The 27974-nt window shown below is 36.1% G+C and overlaps 1 protein-coding gene across 4 annotated transcripts in view; it reads left to right on the top strand.

Annotated features, from left to right (window-relative positions):
- Window positions 1-26490, top strand: part of ARFGAP1 (ADP ribosylation factor GTPase activating protein 1) — a 33822-nt gene extending 7332 nt beyond the window's left edge. The window contains exons 5-14 of one of the 4 annotated variants that reach the window (XM_036748917.1): window positions 538-638; window positions 1639-1725; window positions 2470-2566; window positions 7545-7601; window positions 12408-12440; window positions 13931-13960; window positions 15947-16003; window positions 18027-18086; window positions 20093-20169; window positions 22105-26490. In XM_036748917.1, coding sequence (XP_036604812.1) covers window positions 538-638; window positions 1639-1725; window positions 2470-2566; window positions 7545-7601; window positions 12408-12440; window positions 13931-13960; window positions 15947-16003; window positions 18027-18086; window positions 20093-20169; window positions 22105-22465 — 960 coding nt within the window. In that variant the 3' untranslated portion in view covers window positions 22466-26490. The remainder of the gene's footprint in view (window positions 1-537; window positions 639-1638; window positions 1726-2469; window positions 2567-7544; window positions 7602-12407; window positions 12441-13930; window positions 13961-15946; window positions 16004-18026; window positions 18087-20092; window positions 20170-22104) is intronic. The other 3 variants (XM_036748919.1, XM_036748918.1, XM_036748920.1) reach the window with 3 other exon arrangements.
- Window positions 26491-27974: the final 1484 nt, after the last annotated feature.

Genomic DNA, 27974 nt, shown 5'->3' with positions numbered 1-27974 from the left:
TAACCTTTGATAAACAGAGTGACAGAAGCTGTGCTTTCTTCCCTACCTCTAGAGCAGGGGAGGGAGTTGAAGAAGGAGGGAGCAGAACATTGAGTTTTATACAGTAATTGAACATGAAAGGCTCATACACATCTTGAGAAAAATATTCTCCTCAGAGGGGAGTGAGGCACATTGCATGATGGGATAGGTAAGTGGATTCCCAGGGGTTTATGTGTAGAACTAAAATGATTAAATTGAGCTCTCTGAAATTGCTTTCCGTTGCAATCAAAATTGAGACAGATTTAAAATATGAAAAATGTACATATAAACTTGACTTAAGATACAACTAGACATTGACTGCCATGTGAGGAAGTTGGCTATAAAGAGGGTTTTGTTGTTGCTTTGCTTTGGGATTTGGGGTGGGGGGGCAAGGCTTTGGCTTGGAGTGCTGTGGATTTGTGAAGGTATGCCTTGAGCAAAACAAGTAAATTAAAAATCCATGGTCTCTAAATTCTTACTTGACTTCATGTTCTCTTATTGTCATTTACTTCTCTCTAGGTGGCTACATTAGCTGAAGGAAAAGAATGGTCACTTGAAACATCTTCTGCTCAAAACTGGACTCCACCCCAGCCTAAAATGGCTCTATCCTCAGTTCACCGGTATATGACTTTTAAATGCAGACTCATTCCTTTTAGTACTGAAATTCTGCTGTAGGTCTTATTTGCCATTTTCTTTCTGTGTTCCAATTCCAGCTCCAGTATAGAATTATCTTAATACTTAAATTTTAATACTAGTTTTGATAAACATAAATGGTTTTTTAATTTGATTTGTTTAAAACATTATTTTTCTCACACTTAAAACTGTACATTTGTACATTCTTGCCAGGATTAAACTTTTTTACTTTTGAGGTGTTTCTCTCTGAAGGTTTTCTGAAGGACATTTTTTTAAAAATTTCTGTCCCCCTTTTCCCGTTATTCCCTCTATTTTCCAGCTAATTACTATTACTTGGCCTTGCTACTTATCTGGTCGTCCCAGTAACAGTCGCTATTTGATTTACATAGTGTCAGAATGGGTCACTTTATTTGCTTTCATTTTTTCCTCAAACTTTATTTCAGACAAGGAATTAAGTTATATTGGCCTTACCCTCCAGAGCAAATCATACCTGAAGTGACAGGCATGATACAAAGCCACATCCATTGCATTAGCTAGCATTTTGGTCTCACTAGGTGGGCCTGTTTTTTTCTCTTTTATGTTCTTTGAACCTCCATTTAAGTGCTGCTCTAATGTCACTTCATGATATGGAGGTGATCCTGAGTTCTCAAAGTCTATGCCAGTGGAGCATAAGTTCTGACAGGCTGTTCCCAACTGTAGAGTTTTGAGTACAGGCGTAATTCCAGTTTGTATATTTCTTGTCCAAGGGCCTGCTCAATTTAGCATGGGGAGGCTCAGCACCAGAGGGTTGGCTACCAAGCATTGAATTTTTCCAGCATAGCCTTCCATGGAGACAATTTGCTAAGGCTTAGGGAAGATTGTGACCTATGGAAGTGGAGGGAGTATCTACACTAGTTTGATCACAGATCCTTGAAGTATTGAAAGAGAACTAAGTATGTTCTTTCTACCAAGATTTGGTTTTATTAACCTTTAATCCTTGATTTTCAGTACTTCTGGCCAATCCCAAAATACAGCTGCATCTTCAGACAAAGCTTTTGAAGACTGGTTGAATGACGATATCAACTCATATCAAGGGTGAGGCCTCATGAATAATAAGAAATACATAGTTATCTAATTTAATTTTAATTTAATTTTATCACCCTAGGGCTTTCTTCATATGAATGGGTCAGGAATATACTATTTTTTGTATATTTTGAACAGAGATACTTTATCCTTTGTGGAGTTCTAAAAAATCTAAGCCTGTTATACAGGTTTTGGTTATAAACAAGACACTGTTTTGATATATTTTAAAATTAGTCTTCAACATAGTGATTACTTTAGTCAAAGGGCTATAATTATTCTTCTAACAATCTTACTGACTTGCAAGTGAATTTTTGTAGACCATATTCTATCAGGTTGTATTATTTATCTTATTATTTAGAACTTTGGTTCTTTCAATTCTTACACACAGATAGAGGGTTCCCAAGGCTAGTGGAAATCTTACATAAAGTTCCCTTCATAATAAGTGACCAAGAGGCAAAAAAAGTTTTTCTTTGTATCCTATTAGAGAATCAGTGTTATCCTTTTGACACCTGAAAGCAAAAGATTGAGTATCAGTTTCTTTGGTGGTGGTAGTACACAGGCCAGGGTGCATTGACTGAAAAGTGTTTGGAAAACTCAAACAATGTTTGTTCACCATTCTGTTTCATAATTCTTTCAGCCTTACCAGATTCTCTTTTTTTAAGACATGTAATTATGCGATAGACTGAGAGGTGATAGTATTTGCTTCTTGTAGAAAAGATTTGTCCAATTAGTTTGTTTATGTTTATTGGTTTTTAGAAGCCAAGAGAATCGCTACGTTGGGTTTGGTAACACAGTGCCCCCTCAGAAAAAAGATGATGACTTCCTCAATAATGCCATGTCATCACTGTATTCGGTAAGGAAATTCTCTCCTAGAGCTTATGTTCTGACCTGTTTTGGAGACTTGTAATGATGGTTTTTTCCCTATGTAGAATAAAATAAAGGAGCTTAAGAGACAAGAATCTCAAGGTAGGAAAGGTCTGTTTATTGTTGTGCTTCTCAATCAAAAGTCATTGTATCAAGGGTAATTCTTTACCTGTGATATTTACATCCATTCATGTTTACCATCAAAAGAATTTGACTGGGGCAGGTAGGTGGCACAGTAACTAGAATGCTGACCTGGGAGTCAGGAGGACCTGAGTTCAAATCCAGCCTCAGACACTTGACACTTAGGAACTGTTCTGATGTTGGGCAAGTCACTTAACCAATTGCTTGCCTTCCCCCCTCCAAAAAAAAATTTGACTTCCTTAGTGAAACTTAAAATGTATAGTTCAACAAAAAGAAAAGGTTTTTTTTTGGTTGGCACTTCAATATATTGCTTTTTTTAAAAAATAAATATTTTAAAATTTGTATGATACCTTTTTTTCTAAAACTACAAGGTACCTCCAAAATGAAATGATGACATTTTTGCTTTTCTGTATTGAGAATATCTAATGAAAGTCTGAAGACCTCATGGAAGGCTATACTTGAGCTGTAAGATGATAGTAGACTGCATTGATCCCCTGGTATTGGCATGATTACTGATTGTAGAAGAGATAGAAATTTCATTTCTGTGGAGAAGTGTGCTAATGGAAGGTTGCAATTCTGAGATTAATCATTTTACGTTATCCTACACAAAAGTTTTATTCTGTTGTCTAATAATAAGGTTCACTGGGTTCTCAAGGCATTGCCAACAGCACATAAACTTTAGTTGGCTCTACCAAGCAGTGTGTTGTCAGTAGGTTAGCCATTAGGCATTGAATTTTTTGACTATGGCTACTTATCAGAAGCAGCTATGTTGAGTGTTAAGTATATAGTGGATGGAAAACTTATGTTGCAGTCAGTTCATATCCCACAACTGAAATATCTATATATCTATACCTACGTATTTGTTTTTCTGTCTGTCTATCTATCTATCTATCTTATCTGTCCATAGTAACTTTGTGACCCTGGGAAAGTCACTTCATTTCTCAGTGTCCTAGGCAACTCAAAGACTATAAGTTGTACAATAATTGCTGATCTGCTTTGGTAAGTTTTCTTCAGTGGGAAGCTCCCTGTCCTGATAAAATCATAGGTCTGGACCAAAAATAAAGGCAGCAAAAATGTGAGTGAATTATTGAAAACTCCTGAGGTAATACATATTCTGTAAATACAGGCTGTTGTATCAGTGTAAGCTCTTATTACTATTACCATTGAGTATTATTTAGTAGTAATTTAGTAACCATTTAACTCAGAAGTACAGAGTATAAGAATCATGCAGTACTTAAAAATGCATTGACAAGACTTCCCACCACCCCAAAATGGAAATATATTTTCTAAGATTCTTGTTCTCCAAGTGAACTTTTATTGTTTAAGTGCCAGTCTCCTATCTGCTTAACTTCAGCTTCACCTTAAACTTGGAATCATAGAGAGAAATGAGGAAAGGAGACAATAACTGCAGTTGTTTCCCATTAGAGTTGTTTCTGAACCTTCTCTAGGGATGTAGAGAAGTTAGATTTCATACACAAGCATGTTTTTGTAGTCATTAAAGAAACTCCCCTGGCTTGTGGTTTTTTTTTTCTCTCTAGATTTTTTTTTAAATAACAGGGTTTAATATATTTATATCCCTTTTCATGTTTAAAGAACCTTGATTCTCCGCCCCCTTGGAATGGAATAAGATGTCTTAGAGCCAGGACACTTTAAGATTTTAAACAGCTCAAACATACATTGGCTTAAAATTCCTACCGTCAAAAATCTTACAGCCTTGAAGGAAGGGTAACAGTCTGCTTACTCCTATAATTTTCTGTTTGTTTTGTTGTTTTTGTTTTCTCTTTGGGAAGTTGTTGTACATACCTCAAACTGCAAAAGCTGCCCTGAACTGGAAGGAACTTCAGAGATCCTCTGGTCTATACCCAAACAAGAATGCTATCTACATTTCTCACAATTGGGTGTCCAGCTTTTGCATGAGGTGTAAGAAACTTTCTCTCCCAAGGCTGCCCATTCCACTTATAGAGAGTACCTCCTGCTAGGTTTTTTTCCTTATATTCAGTCAAGATCTGCCATTTTGCAGTTTCCACCCACTGCTCCTTTCTTTGAACTCTGATGCCAGGCACATCAAATCCAAACTTTTTCATGCTATCATTCCCACCCTAGAGTCTTGTCTTCTTCAGGTTAATCATCTCTAGTTTTATCTATTGATCTTCAAATAACATTAATTTTTCCTTATCATGTCACCATCCCAGTTTCCCTGCTACTTGTCAGTGTGATTCCTAAAATATGGTATATAGAACTGAAGACAGTCTCACCTAGGCAGCATATAGCAAGATCATCACTTTCCCCCTCCTTCCTTCCTTCTGTCCTTCTGTCCTTCCTTGGTCTGGAAATGCAGCAGCTACTGATGGGCCAATCGCATTGTAGAAAACCATGGAAGCTTTAAAACCTGTTCCATTTTTCTGGCCTGGGCCAGTTCACCCATCCTTTAGCAGTTTTGCTCCCCAAGGCTCACCATATTAATACAGAACTTAGTAGGAGTACCTGATTGGTGTGATTGACTCTGGTGCAGAACTCAGTTGATCCACTAGTAGCAAGGATAGCGGTACAAATGTGTACTACAGTATCTGGCCACTTCCTTCATTCTGAACACTGTTTTGGTTTATTTATTCTTAACAGTATTTTTTTTTCCAATTACTTGTAAGGATAGTTTTCAACATCTTTGTAAGATTTCAGGTTCCAGATTTTTCTCCCTCCCTTCCCTCTGCAAGACAGCAAGCAATCTGATATAGGTTATACGTGTACAATCATGTTAAACATTTCCACATTAGTCATGTTGTGAAAGAAGAATCAGAACAAAAGGGAAAAAACCACGAGAAAGGAAAAAAGGGGGAAATAATATGCTTCATTCTCCATTCAGACTCCATAGTTCTTTCTCTGGGTGTGGTTAGCATGTAATTGTCTTGGATCATCATGTTACTGAGAAGAGCTAAGTCTAGCATAGTTAGTCATACAATGTTGCTATTATTGTGTACAGTGTTCTCCTGATTCTGCTCACTTCAGTCAGCATCAGTTCATGTAAATCCAGGTTTTTCTGAAATCTACCTGCTCATCATTTCTCATAGAACAATAGTATTCCATTACATTCATATACCACAACTGGTTCGGCCAGACCCCGGTTGATGGGCATCCCCTCAATTTCCATTTCTTTGCTAATAGGTCCTTTTTCCTTTTTTATGATCTCTGGGATATAGACCTAGTAGTGTTATTTTGGGAGCAAAGGGTATGCACAGTTTTATAGCCCTTTGGTCATAGTTCCAAGTTGCTCTTCAGAATGGTTAGATCAATTCACAACTGCACCAACAATGCATTAGTGTTCCAGTATTCCCACATCTTTTCCAATATTTATCATTTTCCTTTTCTGTCATATTAGTCAATCTGTTAGGTGTGAGGTGATACGTCAGAGTTTGAGCACTGTTTTGTTAAGATAGCCTAAGATTAAAATATACTTTTTTGGTTACATGTCATATTGTTGACTCTTGGCAAAAAAAAACCCAAAACAATCTATACATTTTGTTTCACTACAATGTTTCTAAACACCCCACCAACACATGTGGTACATTCCCCCAAAATAGTTAGGCAAAACCACCAATAGTATAGTTATATTTGAAAGCAGTTCTTCACTGTTTTCCTTTTAGCATAAAGTAAAGGCATATATGCTTTCACTTTGATTTTGTGGTACCAGCATTATGTATTATATTTGACCTGAATTTTCAGTCTTGACTATGAGGTAAGTATAGTAAAATGCCTAAGTCTTTTTCACATTGAGTTTTTTCTAATTATATATACATCCTTCATCCTATTCTTGTGTTGATTTTTAGATACCCAAGTTATTATGTTAGTTTATCAAGATTCATATCAATAAGCATATTTTGTCAGTGATCTCTTGTAGATTTAGTAAACTGACACCTTGCGCACAATTAAAGTTCTTAACCTAGATTCTCAAGACAGATTTTACAAGCACTTAGCATACCACCTAATTTGTCAGGATGTGCACATTTTGTAGAATAGAAAGGCATCATCTCTGTTGTTCTTGTCTTAATAGAGGAAGTTTTATAAAATTATTCAAAGGCACCTATTTCCTCATGCCTTTTAACTGTAGACTGTTGAAGTGATTGTGATAACCTCAATGAGAGATTGTGACAACCTCAATGAGAGATTGTGACAAAGTTGACCAGAGTCACAATGCTTATTTTTTTCTACTTTTTATAAGCTTTCTCTAGGCTAGAAATTTATTTTCCTTTCTAAGTCTAAAATTTGGTTTATCCTCACTCTCTGTGAGAGATTATGTTTACCTCTTAGATCCTTCTAATTCTGGTCCTCAACTAGTGAATCATGCACAGTTATACTTCATCGTGATCACATAATGAACATGTTTTTGAGTGCCTGCTATGTGCAAAATACATGCAGTTAGGCATGTGAAGGTCTCCAACATTTATCTCTGCTCTCAAGAACCTTGAATTCAATTCAACTTTTTACAGAGAACTCACTAACAAAATATTAGTACATAGTAAGTCACAAATAATTGGCTTGAACGATGAGTTTTATAGGACTTCAGAGGAGGGAGAGTTCTTTTGCTGCTGTAATTTTGAAAAGTTCTCATTTTGAAACAAAGCAAAAGCAGATGGCAAAAATACTGTGCAATGTAGCCAATGAAATAATCAAATTTTGTCATGCAGGATATATAATCATATGATGTAAACGTGCAGTGTTAATGTTACAGTTCTGTTTAGTTGTTTTTACAATTTTTAAAATAATATATCAGTAAGAGGAGATTCTGGATGTATTTGACTAATTGTATAGTAATTTTCTGTTACTTCTTTCAGGGCTGGAGCAGTTTTACAACTGGAGCAAGCAAATTTGCTTCAGCAGCTAAAGAAGGTGTAAGTAAACAACTACCAAACTATTTTAAAACTAGTTTATATAGAGCTCACTTAGCTCCTTTTAGAACAAGGGTGAAAAGATTAGCTTGAGTCAGTGTCCTTAGATGACATTGAGTTGTTTTTTACTTAATTACAAATATTCTAATACCTCTTCTGTATGACAACCCTTAGTTCAAATACTTCTTAAGTCTTTCTTCTCCATGCTAAATATTCTTCCTTGGATATTTCCTTATGTTCCGTGGTTCCAGTCCTCTCACCATGCTGGAGGTTGCCCTCCTCTGGATGCGTTTCTATTCATCAGTATCCTTTTTATAACATGGTCAGTAGAACTGGACACAGTCCTTCAGCCATAGTTTGACTAAGATAAATGCTTATTAATGGGTTGAGTATGGTTCTTTGACACCTGGAAAATAAATCCCTCAACACCTATCTCCATAGTCTGTCAAAACAAATTTCCATATTAACTATATCCAGACATGCATGTCTCTGCATTTTCAGTTCATCACTTCTCTCTCAGGAGATTAGTGACATGTTTCATCTTCATTCTTTTGGTCTTGTGGTTTTATTATGTTGATCTATGTTTTAAAGTCTTTCAAAATTGTTTTTCCCTATACTGCTGTTAGCATTTTAGAAGTTGTTGTAGTTTTGCTCATTTTATTCTACATAAGTTCATAAAGGTCTTCCCAGTTTTCCCTGAAACTGTCCTCTTCAGCATCTCTTTCTCTTTATTTAACCAGTACCAAATCACCTTAGTGATTACTGCTTTGTATAACAGTTTGAAATCTGGTACTATAAGACTGCTTTTCTTCCCACATTTATTCATGTGATCATTTTTCAGTATTTCCTTTGAAATTCTTGACCTTTTGTTCCTTTATGAATTTCATTATTTTTTCCTAGTTCTTTATTATTTTGGAAGTTTGGTACTAAATAAGTAAATTGATTTAGCTAGTTTTGTCATTTATCTTATATTGAATTGACCACCCAGGAACAATTAATATTTCTAGAGTTACTTAGGTCTGTTTTCTTTTCTTCAAAGGGAGTTTTGTAGTTGGATTCACATAATCCATGGATGAATCTTAGAAGCCATACTCACAAGTAATTTTTTTATCTTCTGTAGTTATTTTGAATGTAATTTCTCTTGCAAACGCTTCTTGTTGGGTTTTATTGGTTATACAACATTTGTTATTTATGTAGATTTATCTCATATCTTGCAACTTCGCTGAATTATTATTTTAATTAATTTTTAGTTGACTATCTAGGTTTTCTAAATACACTATCATATCTTCTGCAAAAAGTGACTAATTTTGTTTTTTCTTTGCCAGTGCTTATTCTCTCAGTTATGCTTATTCCCTCAAATTCCTTTTCTAGTCTGTATCTTTGGCTAGCATTTCTAATATTATGTTAATATACTAGCAATGATAATGGCCATCCTTGCTTTTATTAAAAAAGGTTTGTAACATTTTTCAATTACATGTCTATTCTTGCTCTATTTAAATAGAAACTACTATAAGGAAAGGTCCATTTATTCATATAATTTCTAGAATTTTTAATAGGATTAAATGTTGGATTTTGTCAAAAAGACTCTTCAGCATTTATTGCTATCATATGGTTTTTATCGTTTATATTATCAACATGGTTTATATATTTATTTTCTTTCTTATGCTGAACCAATCCTACATTTCTGGTCAAATCAGCAAGCATTTGTTAAGTGCCTGTTATTTGCCAGGTACTGTGCTAAGCACTATTGTTGTTTGTTCTTCTTTGTGGAAGAGGACCAATGATATCAGGAGAGTGATGGCTTGACTTGCCAGTGATTTGGATTTAAATGAGGCAGAGTGAGGCATCAGCCTCACTCTCCCCTCGGGAGGCATCTGAGTCCAGTGGCAAGATATAGATAAGGACAACTGGAGATAGCTCCTGGCCTTTTTAAGCTAAGGTCTTTCCCTGGTGTCAGTTTGTCTGAGGCAACACCCATTCAGAATTGAAGGCTAGGTAAGAATTGAGGCAAAAGATGGCCAAAAGATTCATTCTGGGAGCAGAAGACACCTGGCTTTGGGGCAGAATTGAAACAGTTGCTATTAATGTTCACTCTAAGCCATCAATCCCAAACAGTGAGTAAGTGAGGCTTGGGCAGGGCCCTGTTATTGGCCCAGAGTGAGAGCCAGAGTGATTTGGGTCTAAAGACCGGGTACTGTGCTAAGTAGTGGAAATACAAAGAAAAAGAGTTCCTACAGCTCATAATCTAATTGTATAAATTCAGCCGGTCATAATATATAATCTTTTTAATAAGTTGTTGCCTCCTTACTAATATTTTGTTTAAAACTTTTGCTTCAGTGGTCTATATACAGTGGTCTATAGTTTCCCTCTCTACTTTGTCTCCCTGGTTTTTAGGTATCAAGAACATATTGTTTCATAGAAAGAATTTGGAAGGGTGCTTTCTTCTCTCATTAATGCAAGCAGTATGGATAGTATTGGAATTAATTGTTCTTTAAATGTTTTAAATTACTTGTGAATCTATTTGGTACTGGAGTATTTTTCTTTAAGAGTTATTTTAATTATAATTTTCTAAGATGAGTTCTGATGTACCTGTTCAATTTGGGTATATGCCAATTTTCAAAACAGATCAAAGAAGTCTGAAGTGTCCCTTTCAGAATGAACAGCTAAAGTTTCATTGACAGTCAGGGATGATTATGCCAGATCTGATAATCTTTTGTCAGTCATTCTTCTTGACCTCTCAACTTCATTTGACACCGTTTACCACTCTCTCATCTCTGGGTTTTTGTGATACTACTCTTTCTTGGTTCTCTGTCTGCTAGTCTGACTGCTCCTTCTCGCTCTTCTTTGTTAGTTTTTTTTCAATTCGTTCCATTACATTTCTTTAATTTATTGGTATTCTCTATAGCTTTGTCCTGAGGCACTTGCTCTCTGGAACTCTCATTCGCGTGCGTGTGTGTGTGTATGTGTACATGTACATATATGAGATATAAAAGATATATATACAATTATCATTTATGCATATGACTGTTAGATCTATAGATCCAGCCATAGTCTGTCCCTCAGTCCTACGGTACCATCAAACATTACAAACTGAATTTCCCAGAGTCATTTCAATTCAGCATGTCCAAAACATAACTTATTCCCCAAAACCTATCCTTCTTCTCACAGTCCCCACTATTCTTCTAGTCTCCTAAATTTGTCACCTTGGCATTTTCCTTCACTTCTTATTCTCCTTCACCCTACATATATAGTTATTTGCCAAATCTTGCCTTTCTACCTCCTCAACTTCTCTAGTAAATGACTCTGATCTTAGTTTAAGCCGTTATCAACTTTTGCCTAGAATTCCAATGGACTCTTAAATGGTCTCCCTACCTCAAGTCTTTCCTTACTCCAATCACCCTTCACACAGCTGCCAAAATAACTTTCCTTAAATACAGATCAAATCATGTCATTCCCTTACTTAGTAAATTCTATGTCTTCTTATTGCTTCTAGAATAAAATGCAAACTTCACTATTTAATTATTGAAGTTCTTCATAACCTGGTCTCATCCTGTCTTTCCAATCCCATTCCAATCCTTCCTGCTTTCTGCAATCCAGTCAGATTTGCATTATCTGTGCTTCTCACACTATATTTACTGTTTATGGGACAGTAAGCCAAACTACCTGAAGCAAGCAGGCATCTAAGAAGAAAGAGACAGCATGTTCCAGTCAGTCATTCTAAATGTAGTTCAGGATCCAGAACTGAAGAGCCCTGGAAACAATAGTGCTAGGGAGACCATCAGCCCTGCTTTCAGTCTGGCCCCAGCAATCATATCTTCACAGTGCCTGGAACATAATAGGTACATAATAAATGTTTGTTGTTGATTAGTTGATGAGGCAGTTTCACCATAAACAAGGGGGCTCCCCTCACATTTCACTCTTTCTTCTACTGACTGTATTGTTTCATGGGTAGGATCTTGTCAGGGGTTAAGGTGGGTACTGAGAGACTCTGTCACCCTATTTATAATTCTGGCTTTCCAACAATAGGAATAAAAAAAAAACTGAAAACTCCACGTTTCCATAACCTCTATCGTTATCTCAGAGGTTGCTAGATGTTGTTATGTCTGTTCTGTAAGGGAAGGGTGGCGACTCTGGTTTCTTTAGTGTTCCCATTAACACCTAAATGAGTCCTCTGCATATAAGTCCTCAGCATGTGTTCCTTGACTAACTGCTGAATCAAGTGTGTATTATGGAAATAGTAATTTCCTGTTAAATTTTTATTGTTAAATTTCAGTTTTCTTATGGCCTTTCAGTGGACTTGCTCAGAGAGCAGCTGCCAGAAGTAGTATCAAAATGACTTGGAGCAATGCTTCTGAAACTAATTTGGCTCTAGAACAATTTGGGGAGTTGATGGAACATAGGTTTTTCCAGGGGACTTTGAGATCCAGACTACTTCTAGGATGAAATGACATCTGGAAAAATCAGGGAACAGAATAATGAAAATATATCAATTTCATACTGAAAAAAACTGCCAAACATATTTTGATAAGTAGTTGCATATTTTAATCAGCTTTTTTCATGAAAATTTTCTTTGTGTTGAATCTTCTCGTGGAACTTCCATTCATATCACACAGAACAAAGTTTTGTAGGCTAATGCATGGGAAGTGCTGATTTAGAGATCCCCAAAACAGAACTACTGCTGGAGTTGCAGATCTTAATTTTAGGATGTGACATTATTTTGAAACTGAAATTTTAATAGCTAAACTTTAAAATGGAATCCTGTTGATATGTGTAGCTTGATTAATGAAAATCTTATAATTTTTTTTATAGGCTACAAAATTTGGATCCCAAGCAAGTCAAAAGGTAATGAAATAATAGTTTTTGCATCTTGAGTAAACTATTTGTATAATTTTTGGGGGCTTTTCTAATTCTTTTAATGTTCAGTGGATTTAAATGAGTACGTCAGACCCCATCATTATTTATAATAGCTGTTGCCATTCTCTTTTCAGATGTAGTTTATTCACAGCCTCATTAGTCCTACTTCAGAGTTTAGTTTAATAAATCTCATTTTGGACACCATTCCCAATAATAGGTGATTATACCTCCCTTCTGCTCCCCAGTAAACACATAATTGATGGACCGAAATTTCTCCTGTAAAACAGAATAATTTATAAGCTTATGTTCACAAGTGATCGAAATAAAAATATCTTAAGAGGTAAATGTTTGTAGCCATTTAAAAATCTTTTTAAAAATAAAAAGCACATTATAATTTAAAAGAATATAGAACACCAGAAACTCTGTTCTTTAAATATCCTATAATTTTATGAAGTTCTATAAGCAACTATGTTAAAAACAAAACTGCACGCACTTAGGGCATTGCATGAACTAAATTAACCCTACATGGAGCAAAATGGAAGAATTTTAGGACTGTTATGGAATTAAACTTCATCTGAAAAAGTGCAACAGTGCACACTCTTGTAGTTTAGTTAAAACATATGGGCAGTCAAGCAAATTGTACCTAGTTCTGATTGAGATACTGCACAGAGCACTTAAAAATTCAAACACAAAAAAGCCAGGCTCAAGTTATAGACTTGAAATGTTTCCAGGAATAAAAGCGCCTCTTTTTGTAATGAGAGCAGATTTTAAGGGAAAGATTGTATCCTAACAGATTTAAGTTTACCATGCATTTTTAATCCCAGAGTCTGTTCTGTTCCATTTATTTTCATCAAATGATCTCAGATTTTTGAGATCAAGAAATTGAAGAGTTGGATTAAAACAATTTGCATTCATCACCAGTATTATGGTTTTTCCATTAAAACTAAAGAATGGACCATCAGAAATGGGAAAATTCTGTATCGATTGAGTGTGTGGCAGGTATGAGACCCAAAATTTAGTCAGATATTTGCCTCCTAGTTTGAATGAAGTAAATACTGTCTACATAAACCATAGCTCCCCTCCTACTCCCTTATAATTGTGGAAATATGGCACAAGTTAAGATTTTCCGTTTACTAAACACATAAAGTGTTCTATTAGCAAGAGTGTGCATATAGAGAGTATTGTTTCCTTACAACACTCTCAATCTGAACCTTGGCATACCTGGCAGTTGAAATTCACAACCATAACTAGAAGTGTATTTAGTTTCAGCAGCCATATTTAACTGCCAGTAAAAATAAATTCATCACAATTTCGTATCTGTTGAAGGAAGTTCACCTTGTCAATAGATGGTGTAAATAGAAATGAATTTAACACTTAACCTAACCTACTTGTGAAGTGCTTCCAGTTTTTGCTAAATGCTGCTTCTGCTTTCCTTGCTCTCTTTCTCTTTTTCTTCTCTGCGCCTTTCTTGGGTCAAGTTTTGGGGCTACAAGCAGCAACCAGAGCCGGTAAAGCCCTCACATACATTCTTGTGCATGGGCCATTACCACTATTTGTGCTGAGTACATGCTTATTGCTGTTGGGCTGTGGACTGCTGTTCATAAACTTTTTCGCAGTTTTTGTTCATTGTCTTTAATGCTATTGTGTGCATCATTTTGTATGTCTTAGCCTAAGTAAAGTCACTTTGAACTATTATGCTGCTTGTACAAGTAACCTGCTCTCATGAGTGCTTAGTAAATCTGAATTTGTGGCAGTGGTAGCTTTGTGATCTGTGGAGTGATAGCTCATAGCTGTGCCAGTTGGTGGTAGAACTTTTACATGGGATATTTGTGTGATTGAGATAGAGACATATATATATGTGTGTGTGTGTGTGTGTACATATATATATACACACACATATATATATATGCATGCCTTCATTAGTACTCAGGTGGCCTGTTCTAAACAAGCTAGCCTCAATTTTTTGTGTGACAGCCTCTAGAAGGCCTTTTTGAAACTTAGTTATTGAGTTATGGTTTAATTAATTAAATTAGCTTTGTGCTTATGTCATAGAATTAGAAGATATGGAAACTCAGATCAGAAAGATGAAATTACTTACCCAAGATTACACAGGTGTTACATAGCAGATCTAGAATTTGAACCTAGGTTCTCTAACCCCAAATCCAGTGCATGTTCCATTAGATTAATATTGATGGACTCTGTATTTTTTAAAGCTTCCGTATTTTGAATTTAATTCCCAAGTAATTTTTTTTTTAAAAGAAAAACTACATATTAACTTGTATAGTCTTTGAATAAAAGAAAAGACTTTTTTTTTATACAAATGCTCTCCAAGAGGCCTTTCTACAATGATTGTATAATTCCTGGCTACTATCATTTAGCAGTTCTACCTTTTATAGTAGTAGATTCCTGGTGAGCATCTCTTCTCTTCTTCAGTGGTTTCTTAGTATATACTAAAAGGTTGGCTCATTTTGTTTTCCTGTCATTGCTGGTACTGTTTAGTTCTAAAGTTTGCTTTAATTTGAACTGCTTAAAATTAGGCCATCTTAAATCTTCTTTGTTCTGCAGGCCAATTTGAGGGCCTTACAAGCAGTTCATTTGAGAAGAAGAATTAAGGGCAGGATGGAAAATTCAGATACTGGAGTTGTTGCTTTTTACAGGCATGAGTGAGGCTGTAAGACCTACCATTTGCTCCTTTTTTATCCCCTTTGTTTCCACTTCCCCCAAAACAACTGTATTTGAGCGATAACAGTGTTTGTATGGGGCATACAATTTATGTGGCCTTTAGTTTTCTTCCCCAATGAAAGGCACATAATAGTACAAAATTTATTTCCTTCCTCAGTTTTTTATATTCTTATAGGAAAAAAAGAATAAGTTATAAAACATTACTGATATCCTTTGACATGGGTATGGTTTCTGTTATTGCCTACTAACAAGGAATTTGAAACTGTTATTAGATGCTCTTGCCTGCATCAGGAAGCTATACTTACATGTTTAAGAAGGAGCATATTTCCTGGATGGAAAGTAAGACCTGTGGCTCATGATAATCAAGATAATTGACAGGAAAGGTTAGAAGCACAATATAGTTCAGAATTACAAGATTGCCTGGAATGGGTGGGGATGTTAAATGTCTGTGTAAGTCTTTGTAAATCTGTGCATGTGTATATCTCTTTAGCTTGAATGTTTAACCAGAAAGGCCATCTTTATGGACTTAGGGTGGAGGTTATGCTTGCTTCCCAGGTAATTCATGAATACTTTGTTTAAGCTTTTGGGGGCAAGAGAACTAATTGGGGTTTCTGTCTTAAAGAATTTTTTCAGAGTATTATGGCATATGCTTAGCTACCCATCCATTGCTTTTGTAATGCCGTGCTTGAGTCTTTTCTGTGTTGTTGCTAATGCCTGCATACCAGCTTCTTGAAGGCAGTAAATGTTGGCTGTATTTATATAAAGGAAAATATAACTGACTTCTTTTTATTTGTTTGCTTTATTTTAAATAGGCTTCAGAGTTAGGTCACAGTTTAAATGAAAATGTTCTCAAACCTGCACAGGAAAAGGTAACTGGCTACCAGCAAATTACTTAGACAATCATTGTTCTATAAGAAAATTATTTTTCAGTCCTCCTTTCCACAAGTAGCTAGCTACATAGTAGCTAGATATATTTAAATGTATAATTTCTGCTTTGTACCAGTTAAGTGCATCAAAGGTTTCTGTGGCAAAAATGTCTATGGTAACATTTTCAGTTTGTATTGCCTTTAAATCTTCTCATGTAAGCTTTCATTTTCCTTCACTTTGTGTCTGATAATTTCAGAACTACTGTTCCAGTCAAGGATAAGTGAGATACAAAATTTAACCTATGAATGACACCTCTAAATAATCATGCAAATCAGTACTATTTACTCCAGCTCCGTGTTGGAGATTGTTAATTGGGACAACAAAACAAGCTGTAGTGGTGGGTTGTACGGATTATTTAAATCAGGAGTCAGCAATCATTACTCTAGCCTTGAGTACCTACCACCAGCAAGACTCAGCAGTGTTTGGAGTCTGAATACTTCTGATAGACCATCTGGAAAAGCAAGGGAGAATGAAAAAAGGGAGAATAGAAAGGGAAAAGAAAAAGTAAAAGAGAATGAAGAGGAAAAGATAGGTAGATGGTAAAATGGTGGTGGAGAAAAAGCTGCAGGTAGTTGCTGGCATTCCCTGGTTTATAAGATCCTAGATTTAAAGATGGAAGCTTCCTCAGAAGCCATCCAGTCCAACGCCAACATTTTATATATAGGTCAGTGCTTCTTAAAACTTTTTCCACTCACAACCCCTTTTCACCCAAGAAATTATTATGCAACACTGGGCACATAGGTCTATAAAATAGGTATACACATCAAACATTTACTAATAATAAATCATAAAGAAATTTATTTTAAAACAATTCTTTGGTATACATATAATTTTACCATTTATCAAAGATGAAAGCAAATTTGCATACTAATGTAAAAACTGCAATTCATAACATATAGTAATCTTGAATCTGAGCTGAGGTGTTTCTGGCAGCGTTTGTTGGCATGTTATGATGACGTGCAGTGCAAGGTGTGCCTGTTATGTGTTCAGAACTAAGGCTGCAAAGAAGTTGCACAATGCTACACGGGCAAGTGCTGCCAGGAACCCCTCAGATTCATTATGCGTTTGATTTTTAATTAATTTTTGCATTTGATTTTAATTAATTTTTGGTTATTGCATATTCAAAAACCTTTTACTATTGCCAGATCTTTTGTGACCCCATACGCAGGTCACAACCCACAATTTAAGAAACACTGTTAAATATAGATGACAAAACTGATTCAGAGCAGTTAAAATGACTTGCCTTTGATCTTGTAGGTAGTATCAATCAGGCAAGATTTGAACCTAGGTCTTCCTGTCTCCATGTTCAGTATCCTATCCACTGTATTAGCTACTCTATCATAAGGATGACCACATCATAGGTGCCAGTTTCTGCCTTAAAAAAATAGTTTAAAGTTGAGACAGTGCCCTGCACAGAGATCAACTGTCTCTCATCTTCCAAAGAAAGTAAGCACAGAATAATCCAGGTAGAGATCAAACCATTCATCTATAGGCTGCTCTTCCTTTTTCTTGGGGAGAAAATAGTTACAAAAAGCATTTGAGGGTGCAAAAACTCCCTTAAAGCTCACCAACTTCTATTCTCACCTGAAATATAAAGTAGTTCTTTTCCTCTCTTACAGGAACTTTTTATGCCTTTCTGCAAGATAGAATAGCATTTAAAGAAATAAGAACAAGATTTTCATGCCAAAATTGAAAGATTTAACTGTGGTTTATTTCATTAATGCATAAATCAGACTTCTTAGTGTAGTACTAAAAAAGAAGATTTAAAGGTTGTTTAGAGGCATTTCCCTTTTCCCCCTTTCTGCTTAAGAAGCATTCTTCTAAAATGGTGGTAGTAAAATTTGGGTAGTTTGTCCATACATTTTAATTGCTTTTTAATTTGGTCTTTTCCTTTTTCAAGGTTAGAGGGAAACATGTTTTGCTATTATGACTCATAACTAATTGCTAACATTTTGATTCACATAGGTAAAAGAGGGAAAGATTTTTGATGATGTGTCCAGTGGGGTATCTCATTTGGCAACCAAGGTAGGGAATGGTCTTGCCTGTCAACACCAGGCACAAATGTTAAGCCAGTCTCCATATTCTGTTTCACACTGTTAAAGACTTAAAGCAATTTAAGCATTTCTTTTTCCTGAAAGAAAGAAATAATGTCACTTCTTGCTACTCATTTTGACTATTCAGTTCCTCCTCTGCTAATTCAGGAGGGGCAACATTGACACTGTGACATCTGCTTCATGTCTATGAGGTATTGTTTGTCAAGGCACAAGGTGGGCTATTCAGTGGTACTAGATTCTGTGTATTTGAGGAATATGGAGACAGCTTAAACTAATATGTAGACTTAAAGCTTATTAACATCTATTGCCTCTTTTCTTCCTGTTCTTATCTTGCTGCCGTTGATTTGTCATGTGGTAAGTGTTCTAACTGTCCATTTGGGATGTGCCTTGCAGGGTTTTACTAAAGTACCTGTCACTTTGGATAACTTCCAAAGTTCCAAAGAGTAAATTATTAACTTAGAATCAATATTGAGGATATGTGTACATTGTCCTGTTTCCCAGCAAAAGATCCTTTCTCTCCTGGGGAATATCCTTGTTTTTGAACAGTTTGCTGTTTTAAAGGAGGCACGTGGCATTTGCAGATGTTTGTTAGCAAAGGCATTGAATGATTGGTATCAGATGTTGCCATAATTATTTGGAAGTTTTGACAGTGTTTTCATTTTACTAAAATAAATGTTAGTGAATAGACTTTAAAGTCACAAGTATTCTTAATGGTGGTAGCTAAAATCAACTACTGTTTATTTTCATTCTTAAGCTAGAAACTCTGACTTCCTAATACACTCATTTTTAATTATTTTTCCTTTGCATGCTCTATTGTGCTTCACTTCACAATTCACCAGTTCTGTTTTTTGAAGTGGTTAGTGGTGCAGTGGATATGGTGTTGGTCCTGGAATCAGGAAAACCTGAGTTCAGATTTGACCTCAGATACTTCCTAGCTATGTGATCCTGAGTCTTAGTTTCCTAAACTGTAAAATTGAGATAATATCACCTGCCTCCCAGGCTTATCATGAGGTTCAAATAAGATGAAAATAATAACAATTGTAAAGTACCTGACACATAGTAACTGCTATATAAATGCTTAATCCGTTTCTTGGAACTGAATTACGTGCTAACATTCTCCTACATTCCACTACTGCGGAATTAAAAGAGAGATGTTTAAGAAAGATTATTGCAGTAAGCTACTGCAGTTTATCTAGAATAGTTAGGCATTGTGAGCTGCTCTGCTTAATTCAATAAAACCCCTTCACAATTCGGGGCCATTTCTTATAAATTTTTTTTAACCTTTGTAGTGCCCAGCATAGGACCTTGCACATGGTAGGCATCAAGTAAAAGTTCCTTAAATGTAACTGAAATTATTTAACTGGATATTGCCCTACATGCCATTTATGAGTTTATCAACTTCCAGAGAAGGAGAACACAAAATATACTTATCACTAAAACTGATACTTACCATCATTTGATTCAGAAGACATCAGGACATATAATGATGAACATGGTTATTTGAAATTTTGGTCATCTCGAATTTTAGATAAAAGGGAGCTTGCTTTGTAAGTATGCTACTTTTAAAGAGGATTTGTGTGCCTGTATCTTTTGAAACAGCTGAGTAAATTTCATGTTACGTTAGTGTTACAAATTATTTGACTAAATTTAAAACTTTAGAAGATTTTTGGTTTTAGTGTATCATCACTATGTGAAATTTCAAGGGTAGAATCAACCCTTATCCCCAGTACAATGCCCTAACAACCATTACTAAATACTAGGTAATGATACTGATTGCCATTAGGGACAATATGAAAAGTGCTCAAAGGTAAGGGAAAAAAAAGATCTGAAACAGGTTTTGGACATTATTTTATTTGCTGTTTTTTGTTTAGCGTTTAATTTTTTTCTGATTATTAAACATTATTGCATTAACTGAAATCTGAGTTCATGTAGTATTCAGGAGGGTTTAGGCATGACAAAGTCTTTCCTTTCTTCCAGGTTCAGGGGGTTGGCAGTAAAGGATGGAGAGATGTCACCACCTTCTTTTCAGGAAAAACAGATGAACCCTCAGAGAGGTATGCCTCTCTCTCTCTTCTGCTTCTTTTTATTTTTCTTGTTAGTTTTGTCCTTCACATAGGTAATTTCTCAAGAATGTTAAGACTGTCTCCTCTTTCAAAGTCCTCTAATATCTCTCTGGCACGAAGGTAACTCTGAATTCTTGAAAGGGTATACCAATGGAGTGCAAGCTCTCGCAGTTTCTAGTAAGCTGGGAAGGCTTCAAACAGGATGTGTCTATTGTCTGAAGATCATTTCAGCTAAGTGCAGAGAGGCTTTTCACCAGAAGATTGGCTGCCAGGTGGTGATTTTTTGTTTTTAGCCACAGAAACATATGAGGACCAAATATCTACTAAGGTGTGGAAGGGTTAAGGACTGTTTCAATGACAGTGACACCTATCCTAATGAGGTTATAAATGCTTTGAATTATTGAAGAAATAAATGCTTGCAAATTAAATAATTTAATGTATAGTCCACAAATATACTTCACAGCATCTCAGATTTAGATTTTGAAAGGACTTTAGTGACCATCTAGTTTAAGCCAGACACAAAAGGAATCTTCAGTAACGTTCCCAATAAGTAGTTATCCAGCCTCTGCTTGAAGATGTACAAGGAGAAGAATATATTTGCTGTTTGATTTCTAGTGTTCTTTGTATTTTGCCTCTTTCTCTTGTATGTAGTCAGTCAATCAATAAGCATTTATTCATTAATTTGCCTACTGTAGTCCAGGCACTGTGCCAAGCACTAGGGGTAGAAAGAAAGGTAAAAGACAGTCTATAAACAACAGAGTGGTCAAAACAGATTCCAAAGTTAAAAAAAAATCAGGGCATAGAATAACTTAGGTCCTCTGCATCTTGGTTTTAGTACCTTTACAAGGATGCACAATAAATATTTCTATCAAAAATATACTTCATTGTATAAAGAGAGCTGTTTGTGCACATGTACTAGAATTTTCTTAGGCCTTGTAGCTGAAATACCCAACTTGTTGCCTTTTTTTTTCCTCTTGCCTTTGATATCCCAAAAATACACTGAAATAAGTCAAAAATTACATTTCAAATGTAGAAGTATGATCCAGACTGATGATTGCTGAGAACCCAAAACAGGAGGCAGTACTAATGGTCAGATTCCTGCTGTCTGAACAAGATCTCCCTTTGTAAACTGTATGGAATGTTAAGTTCACTTTCTTCAAAAATTTGCTGTATGTATATTTTAAAAACAGTTTATAGTGGAAATGGGCAAGTAAGTGATCAACTGCAAAGCACTTCACACTACATAAGAGTTTAATTCAGACTTGTTCTGTGTTTGTTTTGGAAAGGAGAAAGACATCCATACAAAAATTGAACACCAACTTTGCATATGTATTCTAGCCTATCTGAGTTTGTTCTCTTCGTACAGAGAGCTCAGGACTTGATGGAGGAGACTCTCAAATAATTTCTAGTTCTTCTAAAATGGCAAAATTTAAGGTTGAAGGTCTTGATTTTAGTTCAACCCAATATGTAGTTTATAATTTTTCTTTCAAAATATGAACTCTGACTTACCCGTACTTTTTTTTAAATAAAAGACTTATATAGGCAGAATATTTGTTTGTAGTGGTATTCAATAATAACTGAAATTTAGAACAATGACCCCATAGTACTGGAAGATCTTGAAATGGCTTCTAAATCTTTTTTTAAAAGATTGAAAAACGTATTTAGTGTTATAGCTTATTCTTTGAAAATTGCTGATCACCATATGGCATACATAATGATTTTCAATTAATTAGAGCATTCTTTTTCCCAACCATTCTGGATGAACAGGAATTTAACATGCCATCTCTTAGTGAAGGTATTTTCTTTGAAGGTCATAATGATTAGGTAAGATCTAAAAGCTATGTGAAATGCTGATGTTGTGCTTAAGTTGCTAATTTTCAAAAAATGGTATTTAGGCTTTTTTCCCTCCCTCTTTCTCTTTAAAAGACCACCTGAGGGTGATAGTTACCAGAACAGTGGAGGAGGACACTACCAGAACAGTGCTATAGATCAGAATTTCTGGGAAACTTTTGGAAACTCAGATGTCCCCAAGACCCATAAGTCACCAAGCAGTGACAGCTGGACATATGCAGACAATTCCACAGAGAAGAAGAGCTCAGATAGCTGGGATATCTGGGGCTCAGGAACTGTCTCCAACAACAAAAACAGTAATAACAGCGACAGCTGGGAGAACTGGGAAACCAACTGGGAAAGTGCTGGAGGGGAGGGCAAAACTACCAAGGCCCCAAAGAAGGCAGCCAAAGCAGCAGCATCCTCCGACGAAGGATGGGACAACCAGAACTGGTAGACAAAGCCTTGGCTGCTGGTGAAGAGGAGCCTCCCAACGGTTATAGGTCATCTTGTGCTTAGTCTTCATTTCTCCCAACATCTGTTTTACCTGAGACAAAATAACCCACGAGGCAAAGTGAGATTCTCTTAGGTGATTCAGCACAGCCATTGCTCTCCAGTCATCAAAGCTCTTTGCAGGCGCCTGAGCTTCCCTGGGCTACTGTTTGAAGCCAGATGACTTTCTTCAGGTGTTCTGCCCCAGAAACTTCCAGTTCAAGTGCAAGCACTTTCTTGTGGCCCCGTACTGCATGTGCAATTTTTCTAGAATTTCTTGTGCAGCCTTCATTCTAATGACATGTTAGAGAGAGTCCAGGACCGGATGACATCATCAAGGGGCAACAGAAAGAACTGCAGCTCTGTGAATGCAGAATGAAAGACATTCATTGGAATGACACTAAATAAGACATCTTCCTGAATTGTTAGGACTGAATGAAATTATGTGAAATGTTTTTGATCTTCTGTAAAATGTCTTTTTAAATTGAAATGCCTTCTAAGTTTAAAGGGTTTTGATTTTTTTCATTGTTCTTTAGAAGGAAATCCTAGAGTTGGAAAACTGAAAAATACAGAAAGCAATATCATGACAACACTGACCTTTGGCCATCCTGCCCCTATTTGGATGTCCACGTAGTCACTGTTGCCTTTTCTCTGTCTTACCATTTCAGATCTATATTCCCATTGTCCAGATCCCTCAGGTTGCTGATATTTGTAATGCAAAGCTCAACTTAAAACATTATTACAAAAGAGTACTCTTCTGCCATTCCTTTTTACCTTTCTACTCTAACTTGCTAACATGAACACTCTAATTAAGTAACTTTTTCCTTTAGCATTTCTCACAGTACCTATTTTGAGGTCTTTTTACCACAGTCACATTCCCAGATTTGAACTTCAAATCAGTGTTAATACTGTAAGGGAATGCAACTGGGACAATATCAAAATGAAAGGAGTAAAAATAAGATACCATTGAATAAAATGGCAAACCACATTGGATCCAAATATAAATATTAACTTTAATCTCCATTCTGGCTCTCCAAATCTAGTTTTACTTTATTTGTTGTATAGGTAGTCATTAGAATAACCTCTGCTTTCTTTTACTTCCTGCCTGCTTGCTCTGGGTTATACCTGAGAAAAAGATTCAGTTTTCGTTCTTTTTTGCTAGCACTGTAGTTCATTCATCAGTGCAATGAGCATTAAAATTTAATTCTAACTATTGATTGTAACAAAATTACCCAGAAGAATAATTTTATAGGGAAATGTACGAGAGAAGCAGATTTTTATTATTCTAAATATATCACTGTGCTTTTCTCTACGTATCCTACAAATTTTCTTTGCTGTTTCAGTGTTAATATAGCTTTTTTAAAATCAGTTCTGGAACTCACTTAAACCTCCAATCATGGTGCCATGGATGAAAATCCTCAGAAAATGTGACATCCTTTTAAACCTTTAACTGATTTTCATAGAGCTTTTACACTCCCAAGAGGGGTGATATTTATTATCTACACAAGTTTGTTCATGTTAACTCTTTGGTATTGAAAAATTTGGTCAAAAACCATGAAGAAGGATTCTTTTTGGAGTGGGGGGGGGCATTCCTTTCAAATTATAACTGTTCTAGATCTTGGTCACCTAGGCAGTATCAGGATTTGAAGATGGAAAAATCATACTTTGCATATTTGAAGTTGACACCATTGCTGTCACTGTACCATTTTTCCCTGTTTCAAGTTAACATTTAACTCTTGATGTTTTTATTTTGATTTTTAATTTTCTTTTATTTTGCTGTCTTTCCTTTTATAAATGTCTTTTCTATGTCTGCAGTTATTGAGTCTTCTAGTGAGCTATTTTTACTTGTTTATATGGGAGTTTTATTTGGTCTAAGTGTACTAGTTTAACTGAAACCATACTTCTTTCCACCACCTCGCTATTCTTCTACATGGAGATCTCTTTTAGACAAGGAACAAAATAGATCTTAACAAAACCGTTCTGTATTTTGATGATAGGAATTTCTGTCATGATGGCCAAGATTCTCTGCTCTTTTAGGAATGCCTAGACTTTTTTCATCCATCCTGTCATTTTGTTCTGAAGACTCCACCGTTTAAATGCATGTTAACATGAACTGATTTGATTGTCCGTTAATCTTTTTGCATCAACTTTTACCTCTTTATCACTTGTCATCTGCAGATTTTTGAACCAGTAGTGCATGTAACCTGAAAGCCTTGTTGTCTAACTTAAATATGAAATGTTTTCCCCCCTTTCTTGACTTAGCAGTATATATATTGTATGATGGTAGCAGTATTTATGTCAACAGAAGTCACTCAGTGGATTGGGTCATCTAATTGTTGTTGAAGTTATCTTTCACCTCAAATGATCCATAGACATTTTGGCTTTCTGTATGCTTTCTTATTATTGTTGGATTTTATCAATCACCTTCCCATATCAAGATAGACTTTTAGATGAGCAAAATCTCTTGCATGTTCTTTTTGTTTTAACATTCCATTTCTTTATCCTTTTGTGCTTATGTTAATATTTAGGCCCATCAGTAACTATTTCATATTTCTAGGATTTGTGTAAGTCTAATTCAGATCATGAAGTGGAATATTTTTAGCCCATACCTCAGTGCAGCACAACTTGATGAAAGTGAAATTTTTCTAGAAAAATATTCCTGAAGCTCACAGCTCCGGGAGGTATGGTTGGCAGTCACCAAGCAACTGCTATAAGTGTTTGTTCAAATAGCATTTCAAAGGAGTGTATGAATAGGCCGGAAATAAAAACAAGTCAACTTTCAGTTTAGGAATTTGTGTGTGTTTTTAAAACAGGGTGAAACTCAATATTTCTTCTGTCCAAATAGAGTAACAGTTTGAGAGAAGAATAAAGCCTCTTGGTGGACATTGAGAAGCCTTTGCCATTGGAAGTCTTTTTAATGACCTGGGTGAAATAGGTTGTGATTCTGTTCCAGTGCCTAGTAAGGATGTTCCATTCTTCTTAGTACTTCTTGCCCTTTTGGATTAGGTGGTTATGGGGGGTTCATGGGCTGTCTTGATACCAATCCAGTGGTGAAATGAAGACATTTCTACTTGTTTGGCATCTGTTCTCCACAAAATCATAATTGGTATATTAAGCTGAGATGATAAATTACAGTTTAAAGGAAGTCGAGGAGAATTTTACATAGGTGAATATTAGTCTCTAGGGACTAACCTGTATGCTTCGAAGTCATAGGTAGCAGCTCTCCGATGACATCTTGGAGAAAGAACAAACCAGAGAGGTTCAAGTAGTTGAGCCCCCAGGTATGGCACATCCATCTTCCAGTGTTCCCACATCAGAATACTGTAGAAGAGCCTAGAGCCTTTGAAAATTGGCTTTAACTTTTTGTTGCTGTTGTTTTGTCTTAGCTCTTGAATTTTACAAAGTTGTTTTTTAATTTTATTTTCCCCCCATCTTTTGGTCTCAAGGATAACACTGCTACTTTTTTTTCCAGTCCAGACTTTGTGACATTCCTCTGGTAGGTGAAGAATTTATGTTATGATTGTAATAATTGTGCAATATCTTAATAAGTGTGAATGAATTTGCCTTCTTATCTAATACAGGAAGTAAAGTTTTAAGGTGCAGTCTCCCTTTTTGAGATTAGAGTAGTAGACACCTCACTTTCAAACTTGTGGTGTTCCTCTAGGGGAAAGTTTGAAGGAATATCTAGAACTAATCAAACAGTGGATTCCAAAGTCAGTTTCCAGAATGCTGTAATAGAGTGGTCAGATGTGACCTTCATTGTATTTTAAAGACGACAGTTCTTTCTCTGGGTTACTTGCAGATAATTTTATAACATGCTATTCAAGAGAAGGGGAGACTGTATCTTTAATTTTCTTGGCCTGTTTTTGTGATGTTTTAAGGATTTGGAAATTTCAGTGACTGGTTACTCTGTTCTATAAAAATGGTATTGGACTTAAACTGCCATGTCATCCTTTAAATGAGCATTACAATAAAGCAAAGAGAAATAGATGCAGTTGTTTGAATGAATCTCCCTACCTCGTCAGTAGTAGGAAGTATGTAGGTGTATGTAGGACATACAGATTTCTGTGAAATGTAGGAGTATTTCTTAAACTCTCCTTGTGAATGAGATAGCACATGGCTCAAGATAGAGATCTGGCCTTGAAGTCAGGAAAACTTGGGTTCTAGTCCCACCTCTGATGACATACTGGCTTTGTGACCCCGAGCAAATCACTTAACTTCTCAGTAGTCTAGGCAACTTTCTGAGAATATAAGTAGCAGAGAAGGTGCCAACCTGCATTGGTAGAGGGAATTTTCTATGCCAATGAAATCATAAGGCCCAGTGCCATTATCTCTCACACCCAACTCCTGCCATATCTATAGCCAAGGCCTATCAGTTTCACTTTTGAAAAGTCTCAAAAAGGCCCCCTTTTCTCCTCCCGACTGCCACCATTCTGATGCAGGTACTCCATCACCTTACACCTGGATTATTGTAATAGCCTGCTTGCTGATGGGTTTCCCTGCCTCAGGTCTCTCCTCACTTCATTCTGTCCTCCATTTAGCTGCTAAAGTGATTTTTCTAAATCAAAGGTCTGACCATGTCTCTTCTCTTCTCTTTTCTCTCTCTCTCTCTCTCTCTCTCTCTCTCTCACACACACACACACACACACACACACACACACACTCTGCCCCCACCCCCCCACTCCAGTTGCTTCCTATTGCCTCTAGGAACACATATAAAATCCTGACATTCAAAGCCCTTCAGAACTTGCTTTCTCCTCCCATTTCAGGCTTCTTACACTTTACATCCTCTACCCTGCCTCGTATTCTTTAATTCAATGACACCGGCTTTGCTAAGTGACACTAAACATTAATAAATACTTATTGACTGACTATTAACATTTTGTGAATTACAAGTAGAAATCTGAACACCTTGTTCAGGAGAGAACTGTTTGGGAAGAGTGCTGAATGAGTAGGAACAGCACCTCAAAGTTGTATGTTCTGGAGCAGGAATGGTTGATGCCTAGGAAGTAGCAATAAAAAAATTTACAAAGATGCATTTTGTTTGAAACTACCCTGGGCCCCAAGTACTAATGCTGATATTTGGTGGTTAAATCTCAGTTTGCAATTATTCTGCCTCCTTACAAACACCTAAAGGTAAATATTTCCCTATTGTTTTGGGTCCACTGTTGTCAAGGACATCCAAGATATTTGACTGAAGATAAAATACAGCCTGAAAGCACCACTGGCCTGGGTTCTGATCTTAGCTTTGCCACTGTGGGACTTGATGGTCTGTTGTATTATCTCTCTGGCTCAGTTCTTTCACCTGTAAAATGAAGGGCTTTGGATGTCTTAAGTCATCTTCTGAATCTGAGATTCTATACTTAAACACAATTCAAAAACTGTTAAGTATGTATGTACTATGTGAAAGGTCTCATGCTTGGCAGTGGGAATACAAAGATCTCAGGGAGTCTAATGAATACAATGAGGGGAAA

The sequence above is a fragment of the Trichosurus vulpecula genome, chromosome 3, assembly GCF_011100635.1.
Source record: "Trichosurus vulpecula isolate mTriVul1 chromosome 3, mTriVul1.pri, whole genome shotgun sequence".
Taxonomy (NCBI): Eukaryota; Metazoa; Chordata; class Mammalia; order Diprotodontia; family Phalangeridae; genus Trichosurus; species Trichosurus vulpecula.
This window is presented reverse-complemented; position numbering and strand designations above follow the sequence as displayed.